At 36.7% G+C, this 11,996-nt stretch overlaps 1 protein-coding gene across 2 annotated transcripts in view; it reads left to right on the forward strand.

Annotated features, from left to right (window-relative positions):
* The window catches only part of KNL1 (kinetochore scaffold 1), a 70,680-nt gene extending 58,927 nt beyond the window's left edge, over nucleotides 1-11,753 (forward strand). The window contains exons 18-27 of one of the 2 annotated variants that reach the window (XM_077880642.1): nucleotides 2,178-2,252; nucleotides 2,409-2,448; nucleotides 3,782-3,883; nucleotides 4,293-4,393; nucleotides 7,356-7,391; nucleotides 8,791-8,859; nucleotides 9,479-9,588; nucleotides 9,787-9,905; nucleotides 10,614-10,736; nucleotides 11,504-11,753. In XM_077880642.1, the coding sequence (XP_077736768.1) occupies nucleotides 2,178-2,252; nucleotides 2,409-2,448; nucleotides 3,782-3,883; nucleotides 4,293-4,393; nucleotides 7,356-7,391; nucleotides 8,791-8,859; nucleotides 9,479-9,588; nucleotides 9,787-9,905; nucleotides 10,614-10,736; nucleotides 11,504-11,618 (890 nt within the window). In that variant the 3' untranslated portion in view covers nucleotides 11,619-11,753. The remainder of the gene's footprint in view (nucleotides 1-2,177; nucleotides 2,253-2,408; nucleotides 2,449-3,781; nucleotides 3,884-4,292; nucleotides 4,394-7,355; nucleotides 7,392-8,790; nucleotides 8,860-9,478; nucleotides 9,589-9,786; nucleotides 9,906-10,613; nucleotides 10,737-11,503) is intronic. The other variant, XM_077880643.1, reaches the window with a different exon arrangement.
* The last annotated feature ends 243 nt before the right edge of the window (nucleotides 11,754-11,996 follow it).

Genomic DNA, 11,996 nt, shown 5'->3' on the forward strand with positions numbered 1-11,996 from the left:
TCTGCATGGAGCCTGCTTCTCCCTCTGCTTATGTCTCTGCCTCTCTCTTTCTCATGAATAAATAAATAAAAATTAAAAAAATTTAAAAAAAAAAGCTCTTCATATCTTTAAAAGGGGGGGTGGGCGGAATCCCTGGGTGGCTCAGCGGTTTGGCGCCTGCCTTTGGCCCAGAGCCTGATCCTGGAGACCCCGGATTGAGTCCTGTATCAGGCTTCCAGCATGGAGCCTGCTTCTCCCTCTGCCTGTATCTCTGCGCCTCTCTCTCTCTCTCTCTCTCTCTCTCTGTGTCTTTCATGAATAAATAAATAAAATCTTTAAAAAAAAAGAAAGCTCTTCATAACGTAGATCATAATCTTATTTTTTAAATAGATGAATTTATTTCTTTGAAAATTATCTCTCCTTTCCCTTTGACCTCTCATAGTCCTGAATTGTTAGTATTTTTGTCCTGAAACTGCTTTCTTGAACACAAAATTCCACATAATTATCAAATTTGGAATCTTTTAGTCCTTAGCCATCTTGACCTCTTTCAACATTTGACGCAGATGATTATTTTCTTTCTGAACCTTTCATCTATTTCAATCTCTGTGAGGGACGCCTGGGTGGCTCAGCAGTTGAATGTCTTTTCGGCTGAGGGCATGATCCTGGAGTCCTGGGATCAAGTCCCACATGGGGCTCCCTACATGGAGCCTGCTTCTCTCTCTGTCTATGTCTCTGCCTTTCTCTCTCTGTGTCTCTCGTGAATAAATAAATAAAATCTTTTTAAGAATAAATAAAATAAACCTCTGTGATATTGTACTGCTATGACCGTATGCTTTTTTCTGACTATTCCTTTTAGCCTTTCTATTGGTTTCTCTCTAGCCTCCTGTGTAGGCATTAAGATTTTATCATCCACTCATTTCTGTATTCTCTCCCTTAATGCTTTCATCTGCCCTTAACATTTGTTTTTGTATGAATGATTCCCAAATTCATTTAAATTCATCATTTGTTGAACACCTACTACATGCCTGATGCTGTGCTTACCAGCAGAGAAAAAGGTATTATAAACACAGATTTTGACCTTGAGTAGCTTATAATTATTCTGAGTGAGGACATCTTTAGCCTCCTCTCTCTGAGTTCCAGACTTAACATTTCTAGCTTCCTGCTGAACCACTATGCAAAATAAATGTCTTTAAGCACCTTAAACTCTCTGTGAATAAAGTGGAATTTATTGTTTTCTCCCATTTCCAAAATAAAATCTGAAAACTTGCTCTCCCTATGATGTTTCTTACCTCTATGAAAGGCATCACTATTATTATATACTGTAAAAAGCTAAAAACTGTGAGTCTCTCTTACCAAGTCCTGTCATATCTACTACTTCAGCATCTCTTGTATTCTTTCCCATTCCCATTAAGGCTATCAATTCTGACATGCTATTTCAAGTCTTTAATCTTTATACATTCCTAACTTTATTCTGTCTCCTTCCAGTCCAGCCTGCACATTGCTGCCAGACTAATTATGAAAAACAATTTTCATTGTTACTTCCTTGAAGAACTTGTCTTTCTATTTAGAACAAAATAAAGTCCAAACACCTGAGCTTGACATTTAACATTCTCTACAATCAGTTTTTCCTACAGTCCTTTTTAGATCTTCCTTTCTTACATGATTTAAGTACTTACTGGACTGGTAAGGTTAACAAAGAAAAGACAGTAGGTTATATTAAGGGAGGCTTATGTTGATGAAGAAAAAAGTAGACTCAAATTAGGTTTTTGAGGTAAAAATCTAAACTTGTTTGGATGTGGAAGGGGAAAGAGGTTTTTTTAAGGATGAGGTTTTAAGGTCTCAAAAAAATTTTTTTTAAATGTGCATGTATGCATTTGTGTATGGGTATGTGTTCCTGCTTCTTACCCATGGATTGCCTAACAATAACATTGATGTATGCAAATTACATATAAACAATTCACACCTCAGAGTTATCCCTGAGAAGTTGCTATTGGAGATCAAATATTGCCATATCACTTTGTCTGCCACTAGAAGCAAGTCTTTGTATGAAACTATAGAGTTTAGTGCTTTATTGGTGAGGAAAGGTGGGGAATGATAAGTGTTTGTGAAATATTGTTAATACTTCATTTGGGTCCATCTTTTTTTCTCATCTCTGGTTATTTTTGACTGAGTTATTCTAATTCATATTGCCTACTTAGAAACTAAGAATTTGGATGAAGAGAAAGACAATCCTATGGAAGAATGGGATTCTGAAATGAGAGCCGCAGAGAAAGGTAACTGAATTAATTAAGGAGATAAATGGGAAATCAACAACCTATTCTTTATTTAGGTGAGATTAAGTGATACAGAATAGAACAGATGATTTTTGTAGCAACATTTTAATGTGTCCATTCTGATATAATTGTTTTTTTGTTTTTGTTTTTCCAAAGAACTAGAACAGCTGAAAACTGAAGAAGATGAGCTCCAAAGGTCAGCCTTCAGAAAATAAGCTAAACTTTACAAGGCTAAATGACTTCCTGCCTCCAAAAACTGAGGCGATTTGGCACATTAGTATTGACTTAAGACTGACTCAGTGGGATCCCTGGGTGGCGCAGCGGTTTGGCGCCTGCCTTTGGCCCAGGGCGCGATCCTGGAGACCCGGGATCGAATCCCACATCGGGCTCCCGGTGGATGGAGCCTGCTTCTCCCTCTGCCTGTGTCTCTGCCTCTCTCTCTCTCTGTGACTATCATAAAAAAAAAATAAAAAAAAAAAGACTGACTCAGGAAAAAAAAGAAAAAAAAAAAAAAGAGAGACTGACTCAGGACTTCTGCTTCACCTTGAATTTGACCCATCTTAGTTGACAAAATTTTCTAAGCACTTACTATTTACAAAGCATTAATCCAAGATAGTATTTCTCAAGCTTGAATAGTAGAATCCTTTTGAAGAAAATAAACCTAGCATTAAGCTGTTTCTATATTGTACTTTTATATTCTACTAAGTATAAAATGAGGTATAGTTTTCTTACTGTCATGGATCTTATTAAACTATAAGACTAAAAGGAATTGGGCACCTGCATGGCTTAGCGGTTGAGTATCTGCCTTTGGTTCAGGCAGTGATCCTAGGGTCCTGGGATTGAGTCCTTCTTTGGGCTCCCCATAGCGAGCCTGCTTCTCCCTCTGCATATGTTTTTGCCTCTCTCTCTCAGTCTCATGAATGAATAAATAAAATCTTAAAAAAAAAAAAAAAAAGACTAAAAGGAATCAAATACAAATAATGACAAACCCATAAAATTCCAACTGACATTAATTTGACAGGTGATAATGTTTAGGTAAAGTTAAATTGACTAAAAAGGTATAAGTTCTATTTAGCTCTAATAAACTAAACAAAACCAAACATTGGCAGCAAAATTATGGCATGTCTCAGTTTTAAGGTGGGCATTCTTATGATCTACATTATGTTTTTATTTTATCACCAAAATAAAAGGTAAATTTTAATAATCTTAAAGAATATACAAATCTTCATGGATCCTAATTTTGAGACCATTGATTTAAGCCTTTCCTAATTAGACCCACATTTCTGATTAATGCTTATCCAAAAGAGAGAGAGAGAGAGAGAGAGAGAGAGAGAAAGAAAGAAAGAAAGAAAGAAAGAAAGAAAGAAAGAAAGAAAGACCCTAAGGAAAAAAAAAATGGATGCCATTCACTTCAGTGGGGAACGATATGTCTATCATGTGACTTCTTGTTATAAACATTTTATTTTAATGGAGTCCAAATTCTCTGACAACAACATTATCTCTATATGACTACCTACTTTGATTTGCAGAAATCTCTTAGAACTGGAAGTACAGAAAGAGCAGACCCTTGCTCAAATAGACTTTGTACAAAAACAAACAGATAGAACTGAAGAGCTAATGGATCAGTTGAGGTAAGGAAAAGCAGGTATCATTAGTTTGTTTTATCCCATTACCACAGTTGACATGTGTTTGTAATTTGTTATCACTATTTTAACCTATAGTACAATACATTCTCAAAGAGTCAATGTACCATCAAGCAGAAGGTATACAAGGTGGGAAAGCTACGAAATTATAATTTTAAAAATACTTAACACTTTATATTGCCTAAACTTGGATTTTCTTTGATACACAATTCAAAATTGAGTCAATTCTTTGAAAAACATGTTTGTACATTCACAGTATTTGAATCAAAATATTGATTGTCCCCCAAGCCAGTAGAGAAACTTCAGCCGCTGTTTCCGGTATGTTTGCCTGCTATCAGAAGTTAACTCTCCTCTTTTACCTCAGAAAAACTTTTTTGTCTTGTTTATTTCTCTCCAGCTCGTCTGAGTGGGAAGCCATTGAGTGGAGTGATGATCAAGCTGTATTCACCTTTCTTTATGACACAATAGAACTTACTATCACCTTTGGAGAGACAGTAGGTGAGTAGCAAAAAAAAGAGAATTCCTTTGCAGAAAAAATGTATGACTAAACTCACTAAAGAATGCAATCTTTATTGTAATACAATAATAACTATTGACATAACAAAAGCACTGCTGAAAATCTTAGAAGAGGCATTCACTTTAATTTGTGATAATATAATTTTATTAGATAAAGAATAAAAAATTCAACTAGTGAAAGTTGACCTTTGTTGAATTACGTTAAGATGATAGAAATTTTGGGATCCCTGGGTGGCGCAGCGGTTTGGCGCCTGCCTTTGGCCCAGGGCACGATCCTGGAGACCCGGGATCGAATCCCACGTCGGGCTCCTGGTGCATGGAGCCTGCTTCTCCCTCAGCCTATGTCTCTACCTCTCTCTCTCTCTCTCTCTGTGACTATCATAAATAAATAAAAATTAAAAAAAAAAAAAGATGATAGAAATTTTATATGTCCTGGGATGCCTGGGTGGCTTAGCAGTTGAACGCCTGCCTTTGACTCAGGGCGTGATCCCGGAGTCCCAGGATCAAGTCTCACATTGGGCTTCCTGCATGAAGCCTGCTTCTTCCTCTACCTATGTCTCTGCCTCTCTATGTGTATGTCTCTCATGAATAAATGAATAAAATCTTAAAAAAAAAAAAAGAAAAATTTTATATATCCAAATAATGGATCAACATGCTATTTGCCTCTATTTATTCTGAGTTCCTTTATTCCATCTGTGTTTTGTGATAGAGGATTTATTCTAATGATTGGTGACATTTAACTTTCTTTTGGTACCTAAGTTAACCTAAAAAGTTAGTTGGAAGTTCTGTATGTATTGATAGGCTTATCAAAGTAGGTAGAATCATTGTATGATGACAGAGTCCTAGCTGTTTTGTTGAGAATCTCCTGGTAGTATCTTCAGGTCTTTTCTCTGAAAAAATTTCAGCATGGCCAAGCAAACTTCACAGTCTCCCAACCTCCACACATGATCCTCCTTAAAAGTTCCTTTTTCTTTTTGTTTTTTTTTTTAAGATTTTGTTTATTTATTCATAGAGACACAGGAAGAGAGAGAGAAGGAGAGAGAGAGAGTCAGAGACACAGACAGAGGGAGAAGCAGGCTCCATGCAGGAAGCCTGACCTGGGACTTGATCCTGGGTCTCCAGGATCACACCCCAGGCTGCAGGCGGCACTAAGCCACTGCGCCACTAGGGCTGCCCAAAAGTTCCTTTCTCATAGAATATCATTGGGGCGCTTGGGTGGCTCAGTTGGTTGAGTATTCAACTCGTGGTTTTGGCTCAGGTCATGATCTTGGGGTCATGAGATTGAGCCCTGCATCAGTCTCTGTGCTCAGCATGGAGTCTGCTTATACCTCTCCCTCTGCTACTCCTCCTGTTTCAGATCTCTCTCTCAAATAAATAAATGGAAAAAATCTTAAAAAAAAAAAAATAATAAGGGGATCTCTGGGTGGCTCAGCGGTTTAGTGCCTGCCTTTGGCCCAGGGTGCAATCCTGGAATCCTGGGATCGAGTCCCCGTCGGGCTCCCTGCATGGAGCCTGCTTTCTCCCTCTGCCTGTGTCTGTGCCTCTCTCTCTCCGTGTCTCTCATGAATAAATAAATAAAACCTTAAAAAGAAAAAAAGAAAAAATAAAACTTAGAAATCACTCTCTACCTCTTTATCCCTTACCAGGCGTATCTAATTATCAATAAGACTTCTTGATTTTAATTTCATGATACTGATCCACATTTCATGGTTTCCTATCAATAGTCATCTCTAATCAAATGACTACAATAACATTCCAGCAGGCCTTTCTGGATCCTTTCCTTTTCCTCTCCACTTCATCTTCCTTCCTGCAGCAATGGTGATTGTTGAAAATCTGATCATGCACCTAATATTCTTAGACTAATTATCAAAACATTTGCTATGGCCTGTAACATTCTGCATGAATTGAATTTTTCTTCCTTTTCCTGCCTCATTTTAAACTATTCTCTGCACTTTGGCATGTGGATTTCTTTCATTCCCATTTTCTTTTCTTTTTTTTATTTGTTTTCTTTTTTTTTCTTTTTTTTTTTGTTAAGTAGGCTCTACACCTAATATGGGGCCTGAACTCATGACCCTGAGATCAAGAGTCACATGTCTCCAAACTGAGCCAGCCAGATCCCCCTCTTTCATTTCTTTAAAAGATCCTGGTCAGGAGGTGCCTGAGTGGCTCAGGTGGTTAAACGTCTGCCTTCAGCTTAGTTCATGATCCCAAAGTCCTGGGATCAAACCCTGCTTTGGGTTCCTGCTCCTTGGAGGGGGAGGGTCTGCTTCTCCCTCTCCCTTTGCCTGCCATGTCCCCTGCTTGTGCTTGCTATCTCTCTCTCTCTCTCTCAATAAATAAAATCTTAAAAAAAAAAAAAAAAGATCCTGGTCTTTTCATGCTCAATCATGTTCCATCCTACCTTGGGACCTTCATAATGATTTTTTTTATGCCTAGAACCTTTTTCCCTCATCTTTGTCCATTTGGACTGCTATAACAAATATACCATAAACTGGGGCACCTGGGTGGTTCAGCCAGTTAAGCGTCTGGCTTCAGCATAGGTCATGATCTCAGGGTCCTAGGATCGAGCCCTGCATTGGGCTCCATGCTCAGCAGAGAGTCTGCTTCTCCCTCTTCCTCATCCCCATCCTCTCTGTTCATGCTCTGTCTCTTGCTTTCTCTCTCAAGTAAATAAATAAAATCTTTAAAAAAAAAGAAAAGCCCCAGGGATCCCTGGATGGCTTAGTGGTTTAACTCCAGCCTTCAGCCCAGGGGTATGGTCCTGGAGTCTTGGGATCCAGTCCCGCATCAGGCTCCCTGCATGGAGCCCGCTTCTCCCTCTGCCTGTGTCTCTGCCTCTCTCCCTCTGTGTGTCTCTCATGAATAAATAAATAAATCTTTAAAAAAGAAAAGCCATAAGAATGCTTATTAAACAACTGAAATTTATTTCTTACATTTCCGGAAGCTGGAAGTCCCAAGATCAGGCTGCCAGCATGGTCAGGTGAGAACCTTCTTCCAGGTTGCAGACTTTTCATTGTATACTTACATACTGAAAGGTCAAGCTAGCTGTTTAGGGTCTCTATTATAAGAGCATTAATCTCATTCTTGAAGGCTTTACCCTCATGACCTTAATAAATACCTCCCAAAGGTCCATCTTCTAATACTATCACATTGAGCATGAGGATTTCAATATATAAATTTGATGAGGGACACATTCAGACCATAGCATCCCTCTTCACTAAAATAGATTTCTGTTAATAATCCTTAAGAGCTCAGCTCAGTTATCACTTTTGCACAAAAGTTTTCCCTGACTTTCCTTTTACCAACTCCCTCTACTAATGCCCTCCTATTATATATGTTCTTATTGCTTCCTGAAGTTTTCCTTAATAGCACTTATCACTGATTGTAGTTTTTAGTATGTTTATTAGTGTAAATAATCTGTGTATCTTCTTGAGCTGTAAGCTTTTTGAGAATATAAATTGATCATGTCTGTCTCACAATCATATCCTAGTGCCTAACACTAGAAGCATAGAAGATATTCAACAAAATAATAAGAATCTGAATTTAAGAGATAGAAGGTAACTCTAGAGTTTGGAAGAGGAAGCAGCTCTCCTGGCTTCCTTAAGCTCATTACTGTAATGCTAAAAGCATAAATCATTTTCACTGTATTTATAAAAAGATAGGGGGCACCTGGGTGGCTTAGTGGTTGAGCGTTTGCCTTTGGCTCAGGTCATAATCCCAGGGTCTTGGGATCAAGTCCCCCATTGGGCTTCCCTGCAGGGAGCCTGCTTCTCCCTCTGCCTGTGTCTCTGCCTCTCTCTGTGTCTGTCATGAATAAAATATATATATAGATATATATAGATATATATTTCACATGTAGGTGTGAGATCATAGTCATTTTTTTTATATGGTACCTGAGAATAGTTATCTTTGCACAAAAGTTAGGAGTCAATAGAGGAGGCCTTGATATATTTATAATAAATGTACTATACCTTAAATTGCCTTCAAAGACTTACCAGTAAGTGTAGTTCAATAGTCTCAGTGGGGAGCCTTTAACGTACATAAAGAAAAATACCATTCAAGGATACATCTTTAACTGCCAAATAAAATACTCTGCTACCTAGAAAGAATAGGATTCTAAAGTACAGGGTTGTATGTGGCTTAAAATCAGATAATAAAAAGAACTACTGGGGCACCTGGGTGGCTCAATTGGTTAAGCACCCAGCATGATTTCAGCTCAGATCATGAGATCGAGCCTTATGTTGGGCTTTGTGTTCAGCGTGGCATTTGCTTGTCCCTCTCCCTCTACTCCTCCCCCCATCGCTTGCACTCTGTCTCTCAAATAAATAAAATCATAAAAAAAAAAAAAGAAGTACTACTTTTATTCTGGTTCTTCCTAGTTGATCTCCCTTTCCTGGACAAGGCTTGTAGGAAGATTGTTGACTTGAATTTTCAATCTCGGTTAGATGGTAAGTCCAAACATTTATCCACTAAAAATTTGTTGAATATTTATAAATTTAATTTTGCTCCTTGAGAACTTTTTTGCATAGGAAATTAAGTATAAATAATAATAATAATTTGTCCTTAAATATGTGTATTAGACATAAAATTGCTTGGATAATGTTCTGAATATTGGGTAGGATTATTGCTAGATTTTAAGCAAAGATTAATAATAGCTATTTCTACAATTGAAAAACTACTATTCTGAGTACTTATACTATATCAGGCTTTTGTATTAATTATATCAACAGTTTGACGTGTTTTTACAAATTAAGGATAACTCAAAGTAAGTGTATTCAGGATTACTTAGGTTGTAAGGAAAGACAGGATTTAAACTCAGGTTTAGGTTATATTTAAGCCCATGCTTTTAACCAAGTTCTATTCTGTGTATGATAAAGGCTTGGATTTTTATAAGAATATCTATATTCACTATATATATGTTGATTTATGTGCTTAAAAATGGAGAAGATACTTAGACATCTAATAGTTGGAAAGTATTCCTAGTTTATATAATATTTCTAGCTTATGTATAAAAACTATTTGAAAGTAAGTAATGCCCTGTTTTGATTTTTTTTTTTCCTTCCTCAGAGGATAAAGCTCCTCCTTCCTCCCTTTTAGTTCATAAGCTTATTTTCCAGTACATTGAGGAAAAGGAATCCTGGAAGAAAAAATGTACAACACAGCATCAAATACCCAAGGTAAATCTGATTGAAGCATTTTGAAGGAAAGTTATGTTACCTGTCCCAGAAAGCATAACTGAAAGTGTATATATTTAATACTAGATCCTGAAACTATAAATGTATTAAATTATTTAACTTTAGGGGATTCTTTATGAAAGAGCCACTGAAAAGTGAAATGTTTTCATAATTTCTTTTTTTCCCCCCAATTTTTCCTAGATGCTTCAAGAAATCTCATTGGTAGTGAGCCATTGTAGACTCCTTGGAGAGGAAATTGAGTTTTTAAAGAGATGGGGACCAAATTATAACCTAATGAACATAGATGTGACTAATACTGAGTAAGTATATTAGTTCCCCAGGGCTGCCATAACAAAGTACTACAGACTCAGGGGCTTAAACAATAGCAATTTACTGTTTCACACAGTTCTCTAGAGGCTAAAAGTCTGAGATTAAGATGTTTGCAGGGTTGGTTCTTTCTGATGGGCTGTGAAAGAGAATCTTATTCCATACCTATGTCATAATGTCTAGTGATTTACTGGCAGTCATTGGCATACCTTGGTTTATAAATATATAATCCCAGTATCTACTTTCATCTTCACATGATTTTTTTCCTGTGTGCATGTTTGTATACAAATGTCCCCTTTTTGTAAGGACACTAATCATTTTGGATTAGGGTACCATCCCACTCCAGTAGGACCTCATCTTAACTAATTAAGTCTGCAATGACCTTACTTCCAAAATAAGGTCACATTCTGACTTACTGGAGGCTAGGGCTTGAATATGTGGATGACAGGGAGAGACATAGTTCAATTCATAAAAGTAGGTAATTACTCAAAAATTATTAAAATGATTTATTTTAATGAGTTTTATGACAGTGAAAATGAACAACCATAATACTACTTTGTTCGAAATGTTTTACCCTCTTTCCATTTGATAAGGACAAGAAATAATGTGCCACCTAAGTTTCATATGAGTACAAAAGGAAAATGTATTTGTTTCATTCTGTTTTTGTCTTGTATGTTTAATTAAGGATTTGTCTTTTATAGATTGAGGCTTTTATTCTCCAGCTCTGCAGCATTTGCAAAATTTGAGATAACTTTGCCTCTCTCAGTCCATTTTCCAACTGTTCCATTACCTTTCTCCATTCAAAAGCACCTTGGAAACATTGGGTAAGTAAAGGGCCAGCAGGATAGGGCTCCTAACTACCTTTTTACCTTTGTCATATCATTTGAAAGATCTCTCAAAGTGATCAGAAATAATGGATATACCATTATTGGATATACCACTAATGGATAATCCATAGTGAGTGCCAAATGATGCTTCCCTCTGACTTCATTTTGAAAAATTTATTCTTTTAAAGTCAGTGGCCTTTATTTCTAGCTCCAGTGGATGCTGGAGACCATTGGTCTCTTCTTTTATACTTGCTCTACTTTTTCAATACTCTTATCTAAAACAAGGAATGAGGAAGGAAAAAAATGAATATAAACTTAGCCCAGATCATATATAAACAACTTCTATGGCCTTAAAAACAGGATAATCACTTAATCACTTAAAAAGCTGTGCAGTCATAATGCTTTTCTCAATTAGTCTTTCTAACCAGATATAACAATATTTCATTCCTACTATATATTTTGTGAATTTTTAGACACACTGCTAGCAGTTTGTAAGATTGCAGAATTTAGAATGTACCCACCTCAAATCCATGAGCAAACACCAACAGTTTAGATTTTTAGCTAAGTGAAGATACTTCACTGTTTATACAGATTTGCTCATAGGTCTTGTTTTTGGAATCTCATTTCCAACTTGGACAGACTTTCTAGAATTGCCTATTTGTGCTTCCTAAGAGGCTGAGAGCCCATACCCAAAAACATGAATTCCACTGAAATGGAGATAAGTAAATTCCCAGAAAAATTAATAAACCTTTTGTTCTTTCCAGCCAAGATGAAATCACTGCAATTCTATCTAAAGTGCCACTGAAGAACAACTATCTAAAGAATGTAGTCAAGCAAATTTACCAAGATCTGCTTCAGGACTGCCATTTCTATCACTAGACCCAATGGACTACAGTTATAACAGCCAAAAACAGTGTACTTCATAACGATATTATGTCAGAGTATCCATTGCTGTTTAATCTTTGTCTTTAGGTCATAGAAAGAAGCTTAGTAAAATTCCTTCTGATGATGTTACAGTTAATGTGTATGGTTAGTTTTTAAATGTCTCTAGTCAGGAATGATGGATGGCCTCAAATAGCATATTATCAACCTGCTCATCTTTTTACAAAAGGTTTAAATAGTAGAACACTTAGGGAAAATTTCTTCTAATTAAAGTTGTGCTCTCTGCTATAGTAAAGCCCTAAGAAGTAACTTAAGAGGTATAAGAAGAGCTGTCACCACTGACAAAAACATTAGCCATTTCCTCATATATAGAGC

Source organism: Canis aureus, chromosome 32 (assembly GCF_053574225.1).
Source record: "Canis aureus isolate CA01 chromosome 32, VMU_Caureus_v.1.0, whole genome shotgun sequence".
In the NCBI taxonomy this organism is placed as follows: domain Eukaryota; kingdom Metazoa; phylum Chordata; class Mammalia; order Carnivora; family Canidae; genus Canis; species Canis aureus.